This window comes from Leptinotarsa decemlineata, unplaced genomic scaffold, assembly GCF_025532065.1.
Source record: "Leptinotarsa decemlineata unplaced genomic scaffold, Ldec_3_MD MMD2_P_RNA_scaffold_14, whole genome shotgun sequence".
NCBI classification, from domain to species: domain Eukaryota; kingdom Metazoa; phylum Arthropoda; class Insecta; order Coleoptera; family Chrysomelidae; genus Leptinotarsa; species Leptinotarsa decemlineata.
Genome location: NW_027412528.1, coordinates 12,268,834 through 12,292,797, shown reverse-complemented (window position 1 = coordinate 12,292,797; position 23,964 = coordinate 12,268,834). Strand labels below are relative to the sequence as shown.

The 23,964-nt window shown below is 32.1% G+C and overlaps 1 protein-coding gene across 5 annotated transcripts in view; it reads left to right on the top strand.

Moving 5' to 3' along the window:
- Window positions 1–23,964, top strand: part of ec (ubiquitin specific peptidase echinus) — a 348,513-nt gene that overhangs the window by 268,452 nt on the left and 56,097 nt on the right. The window contains exon 1 of one of the 5 annotated variants that reach the window (XM_074179493.1): window positions 23,130–23,424. The exons of the other annotated variants lie outside the window; for them this stretch is intronic. Coding sequence (XP_074035594.1) covers window positions 23,230–23,424 — 195 coding nt within the window. The 5' untranslated portion in view covers window positions 23,130–23,229. Of the gene's footprint in view, window positions 1–23,129; window positions 23,425–23,964 lie in introns of those variants that run through there. 5 annotated transcript variants of the gene reach the window in all.

The window sequence follows — 23,964 nt, the reverse complement described above, 5'->3', positions numbered from 1 at the left end:
ACCATTTGGCCAATTTTGCTTCTTGGAACATCAATGGAAGAAATAATGGGTCTCAGTTTCAAATTAGGTTTATGCATTTAAGGGATTCCATAATATTTGGGTGATATAGAATTATAAATCAAGTACATTTTTGCTTCATCTTCTGATATCATTTTTGATTTTTTCAAATCCATAATGATTTTACTTGTCTTTTGTTGTATTGTTGAAACAGGATCTTTATTAAGTTTAACATAAGACCCACTATCATTAATAATCTCAAGAGATTTCTCAATATAATCAGATTTTTTCATAATTACTGTTACGTTGCCTTTATCAGATCTTGTAAGTATCAATTTTGGATGATTCTTCCAAAATGTTTTTGTTTCTTCAAATAGCAGATTAAAATAATTTTTATTATCATGAGGTTTATGGAAACAGTTAGTTACGATATTTGTTATTTTTGCTCTGAAAAGATTCTTTTTGCTATCACAAAACCCAGTTATCAAGTTTTCGATATCTGAGAGTAAATTTGGTATATTTACCTATTTGGTAGTTGCTGGGAAACTGAAATTGAATCCTAAGGCGAGATGTTTTATTTTTTCTGATATAATGATATCTGATAAATTTTGTATCCAATTTTCTTTACTTTCAATGTCTGATTTTGAATTACATTTGAGTATACTGAGTTTATCGATATTTTTCTTTTTTATGTCATTGAAAATTTATTGTATTTGATAGTTTATCTCTTTTCAAATTCTAGCCAAATATTATAAGGAATTGATTCTGTTACAAATTTTGTTTGTTGATTCGAAAGGTTCTCCGAATTTTTCAAATCATTATGTGTGATTTTGATTTCAAGATTCAATACTTTTTTCTTCAAGTTGTCATTGAAATTATGAATGTCTTAAGGATTTTTCTCATTTGTAGAATTGAAAAAGATATTTACATTTTTAGTATTATTTTCTATATGTGAAGGTACCACATTGTTTTTTTGCATTGAAGGAGAAAAATTCTTCTGTTTCGATAAGATGCTAGTTTCTTGTTTGTATTACTCCATTCCTTCATTGCTCTGCTGATCTGGAAATCGTAGTTGTGTTTGATCTGTGCGAAGAACCCTATTGAAGTGGATAACCTTATCGACTGGAGGAATGTACGGTTAAATGGATTAACGGGGTCTCTCAGTCAAAAAAAGCAGAAATCAAAACTCTGCTCGACTTTGCCAAGCTTTCGCTTCTAATGGAAATCTTCTTCAGGGCCTATAATTTATTGAGTTGTGAATTTTTTCGCCATTGAAAAACATTACAAATCATACTTACAGTAAAAATGAGTTAAAAACAGTAAATTGAACATATAAATTGACGAAGAAGGTTAAACATGTATAGCAGTGGTCGCCAACCTCTTCGATGTGTTGAGCTCCTTTGTTAATTTTGGAATAAACAGCGAGCTACCCACACGGAAGCCACGTAACGCAACGTAAATGAAATAATCCACAGTTGATTTATCATTATATGTATTCATTTTACTATTCAACTGGTAATACATAATACATAGGTACTAATAATAAACTAATAACAAAATAACTAATATTACTAGTACGTACTTGTTCATAGCTACATTCCTACCTATCAAACGAAGGTGTTTGAAAAATAAACACAAACTTTTATCCAGCCACAACGGCATGTCACGTATGATTTAAAAATAGTTAATAATAACAACAAAAAAGTAACGCACTATCATGAACATAAACATTGAAAAATAAAAAAGCACGTTCAATGAGAAGGCTGACACTCAGACTCATCGATAATTTTTTTAATGTTTGCAGTATAATTTGATGCAGCCATTCGAATACAATTATCCAAATGTTCATCTGTAAGTCGATTGCGATATTTGTTCTTAATAAACTTCATATTGGAAAAAGAAGATTCACACAAATAGGTTGAACTGAATAATGCTTTCACTTTCAAGGCAACACGGCATAGAACTGAATATTTGTCTTTACTTACAATAGGCCAGATACAATCAGTACTTGAGACTAACGATTTTAAGGCTAAATCATTTTGAAACTCAATGACTTCCATTTCTGTTGCACCGATGTCTTCGCCAAAGTTCTGCATAACACAAGTTGCAAACTGTTGGATATCAATTTCCATAAAGGGTGAAACAACAAACTGCGCTACTAAAGCCATTTCATTGAAATCCTTAAAACGATTTTTGAAGTTATTCTTCAGGGTAGAAATTATTTCTACGTAATATTTGTTGTCATAGGGTTCTAATGGATTTTGAGATATTTTTTCTGAAAGAATAGGAAAATGCTTGGCATCGCTGTTAATTAGGTTTTGTTCCCAAAACTCCAGCTTTTTGATAAATGCTTTTATATCAGAAATAATTTCCGCTATTTCTTTTTCTCTCCCCTGAAGCTGCAAATTAAGTTCGTTCAATTTCTCTGTAATGTCCACGAGAAAACCAAAATCTCTAAGCCAGATTGAATTTTCTAGTTCCGGTGTCGGTTCATCGCGTTGTTTGAAAAATTGAACTATGCCAGATAGGACATCATTAAAACGTTTCAGCACCCGTCCTCCACTTAACCATCGGACTTCAGAGTGAAGGAGTAGGTCCCCGTATTGACAGTCAACTTCATCGGCCAAGGTTCTGAATAATCTTCTTTGTAACGCTTGAGCTCTAATCTTGTTCACAATTTTTACCACCAGTTTCATAACGTTGTTTAGTCTCAGGAAATTTCCACATAATGCTTGCTGATGGATAATGCAGTGGTAACAGAGAAATTGCGAAAAAGTTTCATCTTCACGACATAACGCCACCAGACCCTTATCACAACCCACCATAGCTGGAGCGCCATCGGTTGTCAAGCCTGCCATTTTCGATATTGGAATTTTATCGGAAGAAATAATATCTTTCAAATGAGAAAACAACTCATGTCCAGTAGTGTGTCCTTTCAGTGGAATGAACTTGAAAAGATCTTCTTTAATCGTAAAATCACTAAAAACCATCCTGACGAACACGGCCATCTGGGCAGTGTCAACGACATCTGTTGATTCATCCAGTTGAAGTGAAAAATAAACACAGTTATCTAAGTCAGTTCTTAACTGTGAAAAAATATCATTGCTCATTACTTCTACACGTCTCATCACTGTATTAGCAGAAAGTTGCATAGATTTTATAGCTGAAACTATCTCGTCTTTATTTCTAAAGTTGGTAAATAACGAATCAGCAGCTTCTAAAAACGCCTGTTTTATCATTTCCCCGTCTTCATAAAGTTTCTTTTTTTGTGAAATTATCTGGGACACACGGTACGATGCTTCAGTTGCAGCCTTATTTTTGTCGACTGTTCTTAAAAATATTGATTGTTGTCCAATTAACTGCTTTTTTAACTGTTTCAGTTTCTCCTTTATGGCGGCAGAATGTAGTGGGAATGATTTTTCAAAATTAGAATGTACAGTTTCATGATGTCTCTCAATATTTCCTTTTTTAGCAACGGAAACCGAAGTATTACATAACAAACACACATTTTTATCTTTAACTTCTGTAAAAAAGTATTGTTCTTCCCATTCCGAATGAAAGTGGTAATGTCTTCACCTTCTTATAACTGCTTGCCATAATATTATTTTTGTTGTTCTCTACTAACCCAACCGCTGGACGTTGGTTACGCGTTCAGTTTTAAACTAAGCGCAATGTCGCCGCGCCGTGCGTATTTATCCCGTTCAAAGCAATCCAGATCGTTCTCGAACACTAACGCGCTGGTCCGGCTGGTCGGTTCTAGCCGATTCTAGCTTGATGGCGTCACCGGCAGATCGCTCACCGCAACGTTGCCGCTGTTTATGTTTAATATTATGACAATTAGTTTTTTTTGTGGAATTTTCGGAAGCTTCTCTGATTTTTGCATTTTGTATTTTTTAAATTAAAATCGTTGTGAGAGCTACCAGAATTGCTTCCGCGAGCTACCGGTAGCTCGCGATCGACAGGTTGGCGACCACTGATGTATAGGATTACTTTGGGTTTGACAAATGTCATATCTTCACATAAATGTCATTTTTCAATGGGTCAATCGTAAGTATTCTTTGGATTGACATTATGTAAATTAATGTGAATTGGTTCGATAAATAAACGTTTCCATTATTAATATTATGTTGTAACTGACTACTGACACTTGGTGTACATCAATTCGTATTGATAAATTCAGCTTGTAACGCTATCACGAACACTGCAAATTGAGTTTCCGAAAACATCATAATAAAAAATATCAAACTCGATGAAAAATGGAAATATTGTGGGAGTTTCACCTTGTAGCTATTCCCATCTATATTTATATTGTATTTCATGTTTCAAAAGAAATAAACTGTTTATATTACTCTACCAAAATAGCAGGTAAAAGTTTTTCGAGTCGAGTCAGGCAAGCTTTCGTTGGGGTTGATACAATCACCTGTAAAATTATCAATACAAAGAACCGGAAAGAAATATATCGACGGTCGATTCGCTACTCCTTCTGTGAACATCACGAACTAAGTGAGCACTAGAATGTCTTAAATGGTCGCCCTTCGTATTCTGCAGAAGTAGACATGAATTTCACCGAAAAAATGTTGACGACTCTCAAGTGATTTATTGTTGGCAATGGCAATTAAATTGTCATATACATTAGACTTCATTAAGGAAGTGAAAATATAACTGTATAGTATTTTAGCTGTTTCCAAAAGTTGTGCAAATGTTCTATGACTCGTCTTTCATGTTGTCTTTGTACTATAACTATCACATTTTTGTTTGTTCTTCATTCATACATTCTACTGCTTCAATTACTTTCTTCTTGGGGAAACTTTGTTTATCAAAGTAAAATGGGGTTAAAATTGCAAATTCATTAAACTCATTGACACCATTTATTCATTTTCAAATAATTTATTGCAGTCACTATCAAAAACTCCCATATAAGATGTAGTTTGTAACATGTGAATGATCTGGGCTGCATGTAAATAAACAAGGTATTTGAACGCATTAAACTTCATCATATTTGAGAATGAATGAAACATTCGAGAGGAATTTGAACTCTTCTGCTTGGCTGAGAATGAGTCTGGTCTGGATGAAGAATGAAATTCCTCACAGATGAATCACTCAAAGTTATGTAGAACTGTATAAGCCATCAGTCACTTTAGAACGATGGGGTGGATATTTCTCTATGAATAACAGAATGAATGACAATTAATATAATTGAAAATGTTATTACTAAATATGAACCTATCGATTCGTTATCCTACACAAAAATTGACAAACGTATTGCCATCAACATAGCAAAGAGATTTTTTTCTCAATTCTACTGTGTAGACAGTAACTTTTAAGTTTGGTGAAGTTTTCAGAACTATGAATCTTTGGAAGATGCAATTTTTATTAATTTTCAACATTTCACAATCTAAAAAAAACTTCAATTTGATGGAAAGTTGCTTTATTTTCATCAACTAATTTCATGAGCTCTTAAGAGTTGCCGAAAAATATTTGTTATCATTCTTATTTGAAGAAAAAACAGTAACTTAGTCTAATCAACAAGTTCAAAAACATGAAAAATAGAGATAAAGGTCCTAAAAATATGAGCGATAGCTCATTCGATTTGGAATCACCTGTAGACAAATGTTTTTGAAGGATTTTGGTGCAGGTGAAAAATTGCAAATGTTATTAACAAAATAAGATTTTTAAAAAATGGTATTTGGTTTTTCGTTAATAACTCAAAAAATATTAATATTTAAGCAATTTTGAAAAAAGCTCGTTAAAGAGGAGGAAATTTCCGATAAAAAAGTCATGACTCCCGAAACTCTATCTGCATTATTTATAATTTTAATTTGACGTTGAAAATAGGGTTCCGCGCGGCTGTTACGACATGCGCGCGCTGCCGCTAAAGAGAGTTTATCAAAAGAAATATTTTTTTTTAAACATAAAATGTCATTTTTAAAATTTGAAAAAATCTAGTATCTTCTTAACACTTGAATGAATCGAGTCCCTAGAAAAAAGTTTTATCACCATTTTTCAAAAAGTGATTCAATTGTTAACTAACAAATTTTTTCCCAATCTCCGTTGACATAAATAATGGGATAAAAGGTATAAATAATTGACCTATAAATTTTGAACTTCGTGGAGCCCTTTTGATATACAGTGTGACCCATATTTAATGGAAACACACCCCTAAAATTTGAAATTTGAAGTGTTTAAAACAATATAATAAACAAATTACGCAAAAAATTCATATCCTATGTTGATAACTGCCATTGTTTAATGTGAAAACGGACATAGCTGAATATCAATTGAAAAAAAAATTTATCAACAATTTTTAGATATTTCATTTTGCAATAGTTATTAAAAATCATAATTAACAAATTAAGAGATTTTTATGAACTTTTATCGCAGGATCGTATGAAGTATATATATATATATATATATATATATATATATAAATCTGCCCAAGTGTTTGTTTGAGGACATTGTAGGCTTATACCGGTATAAGCTTATACCGCACAAGTTTATACCGGTATAAACAAACAAGCGCATTTGGATGTCCATATTAATCCAGTAATCAATGGTAATAGACAAGTATGTCAAAGTTGCCGCACCTTTATCGAGCACAGCTAATATTGTGACATTAAATAGAATAATTCATAGATAGGAATATATGATTTTGAATAAGTTGTACTTTCTAATTACATGCCAAAAACATCTTACATTAACACTTTCTAAGTGTATCACTGAAAATAGATTGCTTTTTATCTATAAACTGGCCCCACTTTCCAACTAGCCCCTGAAAAGTCAGCTTCAACACACTTGTTGCATGATTCCTCGTTAAAATCTACTGTAGATTCACTTGAATCACTTAAAAACTTTTCCCCAGTATTTATATTTGAATATAGGTATAAGTTTATCTATTTCATTCAACGAACCCGTTATTTTTCAATACATTTGATATGACATACGAAATTCTCTCTCACACACCTTAACTTTGATTTTTCAACTTTAAAGACTGGCAGTGGTCATTTCTTGAACGGTTATTTTTTATTTTGATATATATTTTGATTGGTAAACATGTGGGCACAGATTAAGTATTCAATCTGTGATATGAGTGCATTCACCTGCTTTGCTTGATATGGTCTTAAACAAAAACGGGTAGGCAATACCATACAGGAAAATTCTCTACGATATGAATTTTTCATCTTGAAAGGTTTTTTCCGGTAAACAAGTAGGCGAAGGATGAAAAAAAATAGATACAAAAATGTTTAACTAAAAAAACCTTTAACATATTTTAATAGACAATATACGACAGTTGTCTTAGTCTATGTGTAAAGTTTTATAAAAAGTAAATTTTATTCGGTGAACCGATAGCGAATGTCGATTTCTATTCGGATCTAAGACTTCAATGAAATAATGAATTTGAAAATATAGCAAAATAATTAGAAAAAATATGATGAGTATGGAAATTGAAACTGGAATTAAATTCAGTATTTTTTGCATGAGTAGAATTAATGCCATCTAGTACAGCTTTCTTTAACGACGCCCTCTAGTGGTACCTCTAGTGGCTGCATTCCTCCTGATTGCAGCTCTGTATAATAGATGGTGAAACGACACTTAGCGAAATCTATAATAAAGATATCATTGTAAAGTTGAGAAGGAATCATAATACTTAAATAATGTGTACTAGGATAATAGTGAATATAATTGTGACTATAATACACATTATACATCACAAACAATAAAGATATTTATAAAATGGACACGGTAGTAATGAGGTAGGTAGGTACCCACGATGTAACAAGTTGGTTCACGACATGAAGGTAATCTACGAGATTATTAGTACTAACAATTGAAGGTCGTGAAGTAACTCTTTCAGTCCAAAATTCTGATGATGACACATTAGTTTTAAACAGATGACCTCAGCTGGCAAATAAATTATTTCACAAAATGTCATGAAATTGCATGAAAAATTGAATAATTAGTATTTTTATGTATTACAAGCTTTTTTGAGAATATGATGAATGTATTCATAATAGAAATTGATTCAGTTGTATAAAACTTAAGTATCACAAACGTACAGTAAACTTATACTAGGTATGTGACTAGGTAGTAATGAAGCATGTAAGAGAAGTATGTATCATAAGCGGTGTTGTCGGATTATAGATCAGAAGCTAGTAATTCATGGTGCTGTAATAGGAAGTAATAGGAAAATATACCTAAGTTAATTTTGAATCAACCCCATCGTCGGAATACTTTATAGGGTGCTTCACAGTGTTTTAATGAGAGTATATGTTGTTCAAGCCGCCATATTTAGTACCTACACCTTCTATAAAAAATTTGTGAGTTTTGATCATTCTGTCGGAATAATATGTCAACCAGAACCAATAACCATTTCTGGTTTAACGGTAACCACAAAACATACAAATAATTTTTTCAGTGTCAACGCATTTGACTGCTAGGGTTATTAGCCTTGTGTTTTGTGTGGGCTATAGTAATATCTTCCCGTGTCATCTAGAGAGCATCATCATAGTTTGCAGTCCCATCAGCCATGTAATGATGCAAAATGTACTTTGACTAGACTGTCTGCACTACCACCTCTACGCCACAATTAGTTATGGAATCTGGTTGAAATAGGTTTCTCTGTCAACCAGCTGTCATTTCCATAGAAAAGACAACCCTAAAAAGTTGAGTCTTGCGTGAACAGAAGCAAAGATTAAAAAATAAAAGAAGGATTGACCAGGTCTTATGAGGTTTCACTAGTTCGGAATTCCATTGTCTACTATATAAAATGATTTGAAATCCCTGAAACAAGTAAAAAAGAATAATTAAAAAAGAATAGTTGAAAATAACAATTATATTAAGCAACAATAAACCTGAAATGAAATGATAGTGAAATAACCTACAAGTAAAAATATAATAATTGAATAAATAAAAATTAAAGGAATGCAAAAAGAAAATAATAAAAAAATAAAGTGTAGAGATTCCAAGTCACGTCAGTTCACGACGTTTCGATTGTTGGTATCTACAATCGTCTTCGGGTGATGACTGACAGTCATCACCCGATGACTGCATTCCTTTAATTTTTATTTATTCAATTATTCTTTTTTACTTGTTTCAGGGATTTCAAATCATTTTATATAGTAGACAATGGAAGTCCGAACTAGTGAAATTCATCACGAAACATTGTCAATCACCTTCAAACTTATGAGGTTTGTTTGATTTCTAGACGGAATAAGCTAATAGCTAATTATGTATCATTTGAATTATTTCAGTTTGGTTATTACATAAAATTTTTCTATTCTGGTATTAGCAAATATCTAACTTCCTTTTTTTAATCTTAATCAAGTATATATGTTGACATTAGTGCCGTCTTTCGAAAATAGTATCTTCATATGGTCATATTAAAATAGTAACATATATACAAAAATCATACGCTGCGTAGTGTAAACCGTTTGTAGGGTTGAACAATTTTTGCCGTCAATGAATGTTATTAAAAAAATCTAAAATTGCATGCATTGACAAGCGACAAAATGCTATTAGTGTCCAAATTCTCAATAGTCCTCATATCTTCTTGATAATTTATTTCGATTTAGGAGATGCAGTGCATCGAAAAAAAAAGGAAAATTTCGTAAAGACGCGTTATTATTGGATGAAAATCAGTTATTCTTACAGTTTATTCATGTAAATAAAAAATCAACACTCCATATTACAAAAAATATTTTGATTCGCAAAGTAAACAGCAATCAGAATTAGAGCACTTGTTTCGACGCGTGTCTCGCTAATTAAGTCAACATCATCAGGAGATAGCCAAAACTGCAGGTTCTGATAATCTCCTAATGATGTTTAACTCATTTCTTGATGATGCTAACTTGGTTAGCAACACACAAGTTTTAATCACTCCCTCATAATACCAAGTTGGTTAGCGAAACGGCCGTAGAAACAAGTGCTATAGTTGTAATTATTTTACACCAGAGGTTCCAATTCTGCCTATTAATTCAATATTTTTTAATGTAAAAAAAAACTGGCAAAAACGGCGAATCATATGAAGATGTCCCATCATTCTATCAGTACCTACTGTTGAAATGAAGAGCTTATCTGACAACGCTCATCTACTGAAATGCATGAAAGGCCGTAGTTGTCTTTAGACAACTGTTCCGTGTTCTGCGATTCCGATTCTAGGGTTCCGGTATATTGTTGTCTGTGATGCTATGCTTATTGTAGCAAATTATTACAGGTAGGAAATCAATTGATTTCAAGTTTTAATATTCAGATCATAATTGAAACGGATATTAATTTATTACTCTTTTATTTCTTTAGAAAATACTATAATTTATCCACTTCATGGATACTACTAAAATCAATATGAAGGATTTACTCAACAGGTGGGTAATAAAAGATTTTCATTTCTTTGGTAGCTAATATGAGAAAGATACAATGCAAATATTTTTATTACTGTCTTGATTCATGGTCTCACAGGTAACCACATTTACCGAGAGTATCAACATTATGTAACATTGTATGTGCTGAGTAGTTTTATCATTAATGCTGGCTGGTCCTCAACCATTACGAATGATTCTGCTCTTTTCATTGTGTCTTCTACCCTGAAATAATACTGGAGTATTTTTAATAGTGTCAAGGGTTGTTTTTTTCTCCCTTAAAAGAACACTTCAATGAATTATTTCATTCTCTGGTTGAAAAGTTCACAGGTTTCAAATGTTGAAAAATATTGCAGTTTCAGTAACTAAGATAGGAATGGATTCATGAAAAGCGTGACACACTGCGATGCTTCCCAATTGTAATTTTTGTATTCTATACATTTTTATTGGTTACACCAAAATATTTAAATATTGAGATTATTATCAGATTTGTGGATGATTTCATTTTATATGTTGTACCAACTAAAAGTATCAAAATATCGTCTAGAAAAATTTAGTATGGGTTTCCTATAAAAGTATGGGATTTTATGAACTCATTACATTGAAATTCAGTGATAATAGAAAACGTTTAGAGAAAGTAGTGAAATATATGAAAAGGTATATTAAAACTGGGCACATCCAGTAATTATTTGGAATATAACTTTGAATAAAAATAATTTTTGGGAAAACAATGTTACACAATGTTGGTACTCTTAGTACATATCTGGTTAACTATGATATGATAAATCCAGACATTAAAAAAAATTGTATTGTATTCTCATATTAGCAACCAAATAAATAAAAATCATGTATATTCACCTCTTCCAATATTCCAGAGGTTGCAATGAAGTGAATAAATTATAGTATTTTCTAAAGAAATGTAAGATTTATAACTTAATATACGTTTTCACTATGATTTGAATATTGAAACTTGAAATTAATCAATTTCCTACCTGCAATAGCTTGCTACCATTACACACCATCAAAAACAAAAATATAACGGAACCACATATTGGAATCACAGAACACGGAAAACAAAGTATCAAATGTCTAAAGACAACTACGGTTTTTCATGCATTTCAGTAAATGAGCGTTGTCAGATAAGCTCTTCATTTTGACAGTACTGATGAGAGTGATGGGACATCTTCAGATGATTCGCCGTTTTTGGCAGTTTTTTAACGTTGAAAAATATTAAATCAATAGGTAGAATTGGAACCTCTGGCGTAAAATAATTACAACCAAAGTGCTTGTCTCGAAGCGCGTTTCGCTAACCAAGTCAGTATTATTAGGAGAGAACTGAAACTCGCCTTTCGCTAACCAAGTTTGCATCATCCAAAGATGACTAAAACTCTGAGTCACCAGGAGATGACAAAACCCGGAATTTTAGTCATCTACTGATTAGCGAAACGCTCGTCGAGGCAAGTCACCAAATTGTTCTCAGTAAACGTGAACGTAATCTTGTAGAAAGACAAAAATTCTTGCAGGTGGGGTCTTCCAAACATGAATTTCGACTATGTTAATCATTATCGACAGAATAATTTCCTAACCCACACCCAAAAATTTCACAATTCTAAAAAAAAATCTAAAATACATTTTTCTGGTCAGCATAAATTCATGCAGGTCGGGTCTCCCAGACATTAATCCAGACCAGGTAAATCATTTTCGACAGAAAAACTGTCCAACCAACCCCCTCGAAAAAAATTCACAATTCTCAAAAAATTGAAATTCATTATGCAGGTCGGGTCTTACAAATAAGAAAATCGACCAGGTTATTCATTTTCGACAGAAACATTTTCCAACCCCCACTCAAAAATTTCACATTACTCAAAAATTGAAAATACTGTTCGCAGGTCTGGTCACCCAGTTATGAATCTCGACCAGATTATTCATTTTTGACAAATACATTTTCAATCCACACCCAAAAATTTTACAATTCTAAAAAAATTGAAAATACATTTTGCTGGTCGGCAGAAATGCTTGCAGGTCGGGCCTCCCAGACATAAATCTCGACCAGGTTGATCATTTTAGGCAAAAAAAGTTTCAACCCCCACCCTTTGACTATGAAAATAAACCTTGCAGTTTAGCGGAAATTACTACAGGTCGAGTCTTCCAAATATCCCGACCCTCACCCTTCGAGTATAGAAAATTTTCACAATTCTCATAAAATTGAAAATAAACCTTGATTAACCTGCAGATTGAGTGTAATATTCCGTAAATATAAGATTTGAAACATTTACAAGTAATTACCTATTTTGAAATGTTTCAACAATATCATTGGCTTGTTTATTGCATAAGAATTCATTATTTTTTTTGGTTAATTCCACGTCATATAAGTTGAGTTCTCAATCAGTTACTTTTCATTTTTTTGAATGAATTTTCAATCTTGTATTTTAGTGTTTTATGTAATTTGTCTTATTTAATTTCAAAGTCTTCCAGGATGACTTCAGAATAACCTAATTATTAAGTACCCTTTGGAATCTGACTTATCCTTTATAAGTATGCATGGACATCCCCGGTTACGAAGGTGACATCTATGGAATCCAACCCAAACCGTGTTTATCTAAAATAACAAAGGTCTCCACGTCCCCACGGCAAACTGTTGCAAGACTAACGTTTACTTTTCGGTTCTGGTGTCCTAGCTTCAATACTGACACCCGCTTCATCATAATTTCAAATACTGTTTGTGATTAGATGTATTTTTTGTATGCCGTATCATAAACTGTTTGAAACAAGCACTTTTCTCAGACACCACGATGAGAAGATAATTTATTAGAAATGTGAGGGGTTACATTTTTAGGAGAGATTAATTTTTATTTCCCAAAAAGTGAAATTTTTGTATAGGTAGCTAGAGGCCAGAGGATAAGATATGGAGTTCATTACTTTAAAATGATTGATCTATTTGAGATCATTTTCAATTTAATGAAATTTTTTATACACGAAGGGTGCGGATTGGAATTTTTTTTTATCGAATGTGATTAACTTGGTCGAGAATTGTATTTGGGAGATGCAACCTGCAAGAATTTCTGCCGACCTGCAAGGTTTATTTTCAATTTTATGAGAATTGTGAACATTTCTCATACTCAAAGAGTATGCAAAATGTATTTTCAATTTTTTGAGAATTGTGAAATTTTTGGATGGGTTTGGAAAATTTTTCTGGTCGAGATTCATGTCTGAGAGACACGACTGCAAAAATTTCTGCCGACCTGCACAGTTTATTTTCAATTCCATGGTAATTGTGAAATTTTTTGTAATATTAAGTATACATTTTTTGTTTACATGAATAAACTGTTAGCATAACTCTGATTTCCATCCCATAATAACGCGTATTCAACAAACTATTCCTTATTTTCGATAGTAGGTATTCATCGATAAATTACATCGCTCAAATGGAAATAAATTATCAAGACGATGTGGGGACTGATGAGAATTTTGACAATAACATTCTGTCGCTTGTCAATGTAATTTTAAGTTTCTTTATTGACGAAAAAAATTGTTTAACCCTAAAAACGGTTAACACAACGAAGCGTGTTTCGTAGTGAAAATTTTTATTTCCTGTTTATTGCGATTTGTATTCAGATTTAATATGATTATGAGTTGAATTGATTCATTGAAATAACATATTGATTTTTCTTTATTTTTCACATTACAAAAAAATGCATATTTTGAAAAGATAACTTCTCTGTCAATGTTTTTTCTTCAATGCCAAAGAATACGAAGCCTATAGAATCTCAGAAGTGGCATTTTCGTGTTACCTATAATTTTTAGTACTTACCCTGACTATCAAAGGGCGATGTCAGATGTCAGTACAAGTATCAACAGTTAAGTACCATTCGAACATTGGTATCTTTTTGGTATGTTAAAAATAATAGGGTACATTTTTATTTTCACTAATGTGTTATGGTGGAACAGTGGTGTATTCGACAATATTCATTTTTATATCAAAAAACTCGATACACCAAATCATGATATTTCCGCCAGCTGGAGAGATTGGTGAATTGAATTTTAGTTAGCTTAGGTTTATCCTCTGATGAAATTGATAAATTGAAAGAGCTAGAAGAAGAACCATAATGTTTCATTAGCAAAAGTACTGCAAAAAATTTTCATTTTAAACAATATTTTTTTCCTTTTAGTAAATAGTTTTTATGGAAACAGCAACAATACACAAAAGCGTTCTTTTAATTTCGATTGAAACATTGTTGATTTTATTGAAAATGACATTTGATGAATCCACCAATTCTCACCACAACCACATTTGATTGATTTGATGGTAATAAAAATGAACCAGTAGACTATATTTTTGTTGGGTTTTGGAACGAATCAGCTTATGAAACTTTTATGGTAATTTTCAGTATAATAACAATTTGTTGAACCCACTTTCAACACCATTTATTGAATAATAGATATATCAAATATTAAATTTCCAAAATAAAACTAACTTCTCAACAAATCAATCTTATATTAGAAAAATAAATGGAGGCGCTTTCTATTTCCACAACTTGAACACTGGTAATCAGAATTAGAGCTTGGATAATCCTGATTTTTCTGTATATTCTGTATATGTTATACTATTTTCTGTATATGTTATATATTTTGATATGTCAATATGAAAGGATCATTGTCGCGACTGTCAACGTATCAACTGTCCCAGCAGTCGATGCGTTGAAAAGACATTGAAAACATCAAAAATATCCCCTTTCATAATGTCGGTCCACAAAAACCACCAGATACCAATTTTGAATGAAATCACATAATATCAAACCTCAATCCTAATTATAAATATTCATGATTTCTAATCGAATATTCTTTGTATCGGACCTAACAAACCGTACCGCTTGTTCATCAAATCTGAGAATAAATCACAAATTTCTTCATCTGATTCATTCATTACTTTTAAATTTAACATTCATCATTGTTATGGATTTGTTCATTTGAAATAATTTTATTTTAACCCAGTAAACCAAGCGCTTTATTATAAATCCATACATAAATAAAACTCTAGTAAGTGGTAGAAAATCTGGCCCCATTTCCGTAATCATTAATGATAAATCAGATTTCCTGTAGGAACTATTTGAACACAATACATTTCCACCTGAAATAATTTATTTTATAAATATATAATATCCCTGCGATTATCAACTAAACCAACCGCCACTGTCTTATGGTCCAACTTACTTCGAATGTAAACAAACTCTCCATAACCTCTCATTTCCTGCCAACCCCCTCGCCCATAAGTTGTACAGAAAAGGATAGTCGGATACCCGTTACAAATACATGTATTGTATTGGTCTAGGCATGGCAACTCTATGTCTTATTATTACTCCGAGGTTAATACTAATGATCTCGTAGATTACATTCATGTGAAATAAATTGTTACATAGTGGGTACCTGCTACCTACCTAATTGTTACTGTGTCCATATTATAAATGTCTTTATTATTTATTCATTCATTTATTGTTTGTAATATGTATTACGTTCATTATTACATTCACTATTATTATCTCTGCACCATATTATTTCAGTATTCAGTATTATCTTTGTATATAGACTAAATACAAAGGTATTATGATTCCCTATCAGCTTAACAATGATATCGTTATGACAGATTTCGCTATGCGTCTTTGCACCATCTATTATACAAAGGTGCAATCAGGAGGAATAGATATTAGAGGACATCGTGGAAGAAAACTGAAATAGATGGCGAAACTATCGTTTATCCCGCTTAACGCAAAAAATACTTTGTTTACAATAGAAACGCTCGTGTTTATTTGCCTGGTAATCTAATATATAAAAATGGATGTTAGTTGGTTGGTTGGTTGGTAAGTGATAAACTTCTACATCACTCAACCGATCGTGATGAAACTTGACATGTATAAGTAATTTTTCATAGAAAAGGTTTTTAGGCTATCAATTTTTCTGTAACTTGCCACTAGATGGCGCTGTAGAACAAACTTATACATTACTTATACATGAGTTTAATGTATAAGTTCGAAAATGTCCTTATAGGACGAAACTGCAGTAACGTTAGTTATAAATAAGTGGTAAAAAACAAAGAAAGTTTCAATTTTCTTTTCTTCAGAAAAATTGTGATTTCACATTCAATAGAACCGAAAGAACAATGATTTTGTCGCCTTTACCAAAAATTTAATTCTATCATATTTCATCGTTTCAAACCCACTAAAAACGAATCACTAGTTTGGAGAGTCGGCCATAAATAGGGCAACTAACAAATGCTATCCTCCTTTTTTTTATGTTCATTGTGTTTTAATACTCATACTAATACTTTTCTGACAAATACCTACTTTATTTCCTGGAACATAAATCAATATTAGCTACCTGCTGGGTAGATATTATTCATGTAAACTGCATATTTGTTTTATTGAAAATAATAATTTACTAATCAATCATAAAAGTATCGATATTTCCTATATCTGTAAGAAATGTATCGAAAATTATTTTGTATGATCTTTTCCTACTGTGAAGTAGAAAAATGTGTCGAATTTCATTCTGCTGCTTTGTTTCAGTTTCTATAAACCTGACCGAGGTGTCACATCGCATTTTTCTTGTCAATAATCAAATTAGAGCAATAAGGTATGCTTTTCCACAATGTACTTTTATACTCCTTTTCCAAAAAGTACCTACCTGTTCTGACTCTGCAAATAGCACCAACTATAAAACACCCTACAGAAGTGAACAGAAGTGAAATTACATTTTAAGCGGCCCCTTGATTTACCATGTACAAATTCCATATTTTTTCATCCGATTTTAGAATAAAGGTAAAAAATCTTATTCTTCTTTTTCTGTAATGTGCTGAGCCATAGTTGCCAGAATTGCATGAAAAAGAATAGTAGGTCAAAACAGATAACTCGACGACAAAATCAAAACAGAATTTCATTATACAAAGTTTTTAGTGCAGCAACGAGCAGCGAAGTTGAACCGGAATAGATTTTTTTCTTTAACCCCCACCCCCTGGCATCAACACTGTACTGAGGTAACTGGAATAAATTAAATGAAATGAAAGAGAATGTGGTTTGAGATGTTAAATATCAATCAACTGTTTATATGCGCTATCTACTTCTGAGTAGAGAAAGCAGTTTTGTTTTCAAATCATTTGTATATACACTAATCTTTATAGGTAGTTCAAGCACGTAACTTGATAATTGTCTCACGAGACATGATGTCGGACAAAAGTCCTCAAAATATATTGCAGTTAAAAATAAGAATCTGAGAATCGGTTTTCAGTAGGACAACATAACCGGAAAGATTCCAACTTTTACCCTTATTTAAGATATTGAAGAAAAAAACCTTCTGTAATATTCACTTCAGCGCAAGTTTCGTATTAATTTACTATACTATACTATATAATGAATTAACATGACTTTTTGCATTTTCAATATTTTTCTGAAGAAAATAGAATGTGTCCCCAAATATCAAAGAAGTCCCCAAATAACTCAACAGTGTCCTCAAATGATTAAAATTGATGTCCCCAAATAGCCGGAGTCCTCAAACAAACAGATGGGTGTACAAAATCTTTGAGGACAGTCCTCAAACAATCGAAATGTCCCCAAATGCACAGATGTGGAAACAAAATGTCCCCAAACAAACACTTGGGCATATTTATATATATATATATATATATATATATATATATATATATATTTATGCCAACGGAGATTGAGAAAAAAATGTTTTAGTTAACAATTGAATAACTTTTTGAAAAATTGTGATAAAGCTGTTTTTTCTACGGGATCGATTCATTCAAGTGTTAAGAAGATACTAGTTTTTTTTCAAATTTTTAGAATGACATTTTATGTTATAAAAAAATTATTTCTTTTGATAAACTCTCTTTAGAGGCAGCGCACGCATGCCGTAACAGCCGCGCGGAACCCTATTTTCAACGTCAAATTAAAATTATAAATAATGGAGATGGAGTTTCGGGAGTCGGGACTTTTTCATCGGAAATTTCCTCCTCTTTAACGAGCTTTTTTTCAAAATTGTTCAAATATTAATATTTTTTGAGTTATTAACGAAAAACTAAATACCTACCATTTTTTTATCTCATTTTGGTAATAACAATTGCAATTTTTTACCTGCACCAAAATCCTTCGAAAACATTTTTCTAGAGGTGATTCCGAATCGAATGAGCTATCACTCATATTTTTAGGACCTCTATCTCTATTTTTCATGTTTTTGAACTTGTTGATTAGACTAAACTATTAATTAGTCAGAGTAGACTCATGACCTGTTTCTATATTTGTTTAGATTTTCTATAGAAGCTTTTCATCTTTCAAAATTAAAAATGTATCTACTATGGAAAACTGAATAACATGATCGTTGGAGTTTTCAGAAACACATTTCCACAACTTCATTTCTTACTTCCTTTTAATGAAGAAAATCATTTTACTGAGTCCTTGATATTAACATAATTGAATTTGGTACCTCATACTTCATTATGATTATTAAAAGAGCTTTGAAAGTAAAAGACTTGAGCTGATACCTTGAAAACGGAATGATTAGGAGACCGCACTTAATGAATCATTAGCATTCCATTTACTGAACAAGTTTCTGAAAATTTGGTGTCATATAAAGTATATTTCAAGTAAACGATATAGTGCAACCTACTTTCCAACAGGTCCCCTTTAATAATATAGTTAGGGAGCTAGCTAATATATATATATATATATATATATATATATATATATATATATATATATATATATATATATATATCGAGTGGGTATGGTATAAAAATTAAAAATGAAACAATTAGTGGACACAACACTCCAAAAGTGGGACAAACTGCGGACACGTGTTTCTGGCTATTGGCCTCATCAGTGCGATGCAGCAGGTAGCTATAACTGCCTACGTGGTCATGTTAGATGTAGCCTGGGAATTGTAGGTCTTCTAACTTGAACCACAAATGTGCGGTTGGCTCCTGTTGTTGACTCCGTGCGTTTGTGTTGTTTCCTGATTTCGGCAAACAAGTGTTTCCCATCTTCACACTTGGCTGCACCGCGCTGATGAGGCCAATACACGTGTCCGCCGTTTGCCCCAGTTTTGGAGTGTTGTGTCCACTAATTGTTTCATATTTTGATTTATATATATATATATATATATATATATATATATATATATATATATATATATATATATATATATATATATATATATATATATGAGTGGGACACTACGGATTCTAATAACATCGTGATAATCAAAAATACTTCTGAATACTACTTACTCACATATATAAACAATTGATCGCTTCAAAAACACTTCACCAACTTTCTTCGAAAGCTTCTGATAATTCCTCTTCCATATTCTCTGTTTCACTATCACTATCACCTAATAGTTAAAGCTATCACTATCGCCGATAGCTTTAACTATTCACAATACCGGTTACTTCGACTATTTATGCGACGATTTCAATTGTTAATCATCATTTTAGGATAAGTGGGGAGGAAACTAATGAAAACACTTTTCTCATACCTTTTTAGTTCGATGTTCATTATAAACGTGTTTTTTAGTTATTTAAACTATATTTATTCCACTCTCTTTTATTTTAACCGGTTGTTGAAGTTGACCAGTCCTTCAATTCATTTACATAGTTGAGGGTAACCTAATTTAAAAACTAATAGATAAATAAACTAATTTTGAATACAAATATACGAAGACATTAGTAAAAAAAGTTCATGAAAATCATACCTGATAATGGATTCCTCAAAATCCTGCAAACCTTATTTTTATTATCAAACATAATTGACAAACATGAAAACAAATTAATACAATTTTTATTATTCTTCAACACATTTCGTATGGCACAACAATGTTGATTAGTTTGTGAATGTTTCGTAGTGCCTTATATTATAGAATACAGATTTCTTGTTTGTATTTTTTTCATATCTGAAAAATAAATAAAATGATCTACCTGTATATCAAACACCAGATTCACCTCTGAAAGTAAATCTGCCCAAACAATATTTTTCAAATACTTTTAATACACCTTCAACTTATTTATTTATTTATTTGTAATACAATACTCTACAGGCCATAAGCCCAATTACAGAACAGAAAATAACAGAATAATAAATACATCACAAACAAGTGACTGTAAAGTCTACAAACACTACAAACAATACAAACAAGTGACTATAAATACTACACATTTTATATTTATTATAGGTGACAAAACAATTATTTTAGGAAGTGGGATTTTATATTTGACAATTTGCAACTGAATATATCTAAATTATTGCTAACAGAATTTGTCACTTTACACATGGTATGGATCGGAGAATTCTCCAGAACATTTGTGCGAGATGTTTTTATATAGAAAGTACTCGGGTGTCTGGAACATATTCTAGGAATGCAAATATTAAACTTTTCCTCTTGTAGGATAAATGCCATCGGTTTTTAGGCTTAGCAGTTTTAAAAACCGTCGTTGAATTGCTTCTATTATATCAATATGATATTGATAAAAGGGGCTCCACACAACTGACGCGTATTCTAACTTTGCTCTTATGAAAGCATAGAATAAAGTTTTTAAGATCGAAGTTTCTTTGAAATCACTACTGTTACGTGTAATTAATCCGTACAAACGACAGTAGGAGGATACAACATTATCGATATGCCTATTAAATGATGAAACTATGTTTCAAGTAGATTTTAAAAATTCATGGGATCGGCAGATGTTCATATTCGGATGTGACGAAATATATTTTCATTTCAACAAGAAAAAAGACAAGATGAAGAACGAGTTTTGTTATTCATGAATTATAGTACGAATCCATGCGAAATTTCTTTGTAGTGATCTTTGGGGCCAAATATAGTATATGCATTTATTGATTTGAGAATTCAAGATGGCGGATGAGTTTGCCGATTTGATTATATTAAGGGCCAATTATTAAAAATATTCCTAATCGAATTCATCACTCAAGATTTAAGAATCTGTAGAGCCTATTCTTTTTGAATTATGTAGTACTATTTCGGTCTTGAAGAAGTAAAAAAGTAATTGTGTAGTGTTCAATCATACAAAAATAATTTTTTTTGTATGTATTTACTGTTTTCAGCTTTTACCCAAGTGAAAATGGACAATAAAATCACTGGCAAGCCTAAATGCATTTGACTATACCTCTATATATATTTTCTGGCAGAAAACAACTACTTGTTTAGCTAATAACTTGACATATATTGGAAAACGTACAATTGATATTGGAATCTGTGTAGATGTTTGATGAACCCCGAAAAATTGCCGCGTTGATTAAAAACAGTTATTCTAAATGAAACATGTCCTATTAGTCAGCAACTTCTTATATAATGTGAATTTGACTATCAAAAATACCTTACGACTGATCCAAGTCTCCTCAGACATAAGTGCAAAGCTTCTCACTTTGGAGAAACAACTTTGCAAGAGCTCTCTAGGACAAATAGTGGGACTTCGCCTGATTCGAACAAGACCCAACTGCGAAACGTTTTGAAGTGTTCCTCATCAGTGAAGACCATGCTATCACGGTTGTATACACACAGGGACTCGGTATTCCTCCTAGAGAGCTCTTGCACAGTACCATGGTTCATGAATAACAAAACTCGTTCTTCATCTTGTCTTTTTTCTTGTTGAAATGAAAATATATTTTGTCACATCCGATCCCATGAATTTTTAAAATCTACTTGAAACATAGTTCATCATTGTCGAAATGATCTGGGTTACTTGAATATTACACAAATGCAAAATTATCATTTGTACAATTTTCTTATGTGCCCAACATGGTTTTCATCGACTGTATTTTTTTGAGCAGTTCATATGAATATTTGTTATGTTGAGCAGTGTTTAAACGATTTGGTTGCGTGCCTGTCTTGAACTCGTCGTTTGCGCAGACCTGAGACTGCAACTCCTGGGTCTGCGTGTAGAAAATTCAAACCAAAAATCACCCGAAGTGGGATTACTGTATATAGTATACTGTGACCTTACATTTATCCGGGTTTAGCGACAAGTTATTTCGATAACACCATTCTACAACCCGTCCTATGTTTGCTGAGAGGTTCACAGAATCATCTGTGTTCTCAACGAGGCAGTCTAGTTTTAGATCATCGGCATATAAAAGGAAATACACATCTATAACATCTGCAATATCATTACCTTATCAGCTTGGTGGCTGATTTTCAGGCTCCCTCTCCGTAATCGGAAAATGTCAATGGTCATTTTTCTAAACAATATACGGCAGATTGATCCCAAAATTTAGATAAAATAAATATAGTTTAAACAGACTACAAAACACGCTTTTATAGCAAACGACACTAAGAAATGAAAAATAAATATAGTTTAAAAAACTAAAGAACACGCTTTTAAAGAACATCGAACTAAAAAGTTAAAAATATTTTTTTAATAAGCTTAAAACAATGACGAACGAAAAATTCTAGTATTATACTAGTATTTTTCGTTCGTTACTGTTTCAAGTTTATTTAAAAAAAATATTCTTGACTTTTTTGTTTGATGTTCTTTAAAAGCGTGTTTTCTAGTTTTTTAAACTATATTTATACTGACACTATTAAGCATTATACTCTCATGCAAATGCTGAACTGAATCATTTCTTTTGGAACTTGCAGATGTCAGCAACTTCGACGCCCTCTACTAAAAACCACCTTGTTTATGTAATCCACTACCTCTGAGAATATTCTTACCTGTATACACAAATGGCAAATGCCCACTTTCTTAGACTTCTCTCTCGACCTCTCTCTACTTCTAAGCCGAGTTCAGTCTCCGTCCTCTCACCATTGTGCGAGGAGGTCCGTGTTATGCTCGAATCTACCGTCTCTGTCTTTCTGCCGCGTTCTCTTTCTTTCGAACATGATCAACAAGTTTCGATACAAAAAACCCGCGAATAAAGATGTTGACAAAGTGAGTGATAGTGGTGCTCATTCACAGGATAATGACACTCTCAAGAGGATAAGCAAGATGAAAGTCGACAGTGCGAAAGAGAATAGTTTGAAGAGACAAAAAAAAGATGGAGTTTTAGATGAAGAAACCAAAAAGCAGCTTCATGTAAGTTGATTGGGGGTTCTAAGAAACGGTTTTGTTATACTACACATATGTGATAAATATCTAAAGGTTGTGTGAGATTCGTTTACGAGTGGAAATATCACGAAAAAAACTGACTCTCTTTGTTACCTTTGTATATCCATCAGAGGTGGTGCTGATGAAGTTTTGATCATGCAGATACGGATCTGAGAGAACTTAATATTCCAAAATTCCAACATCAAAGGTTTTTTTCTCCATCATACAGTGACGTATTGAGAATATGTTTCGGGGGAACGGGCAAATATGAAAAATCCAAATAATTAACGAACAATTCAGGTGCGTCTATAAAATAAAATCTGCCTTTTCCGTTTTTTATTTACCCTATTTTTCCATCATGCATATAGTTTCTTTAAAAATAAAGCACTACTATCAAATAATTAACCCCATACACGTTGGTTTATAGTCTAAGTTGAGTTATTAGTAGGCTGCATGAGAGAGAATATTAAATTGGAGCGCAGAATCTTTTCCTGGCGATTGCGGTCACGAACATTTATGTAATATCTA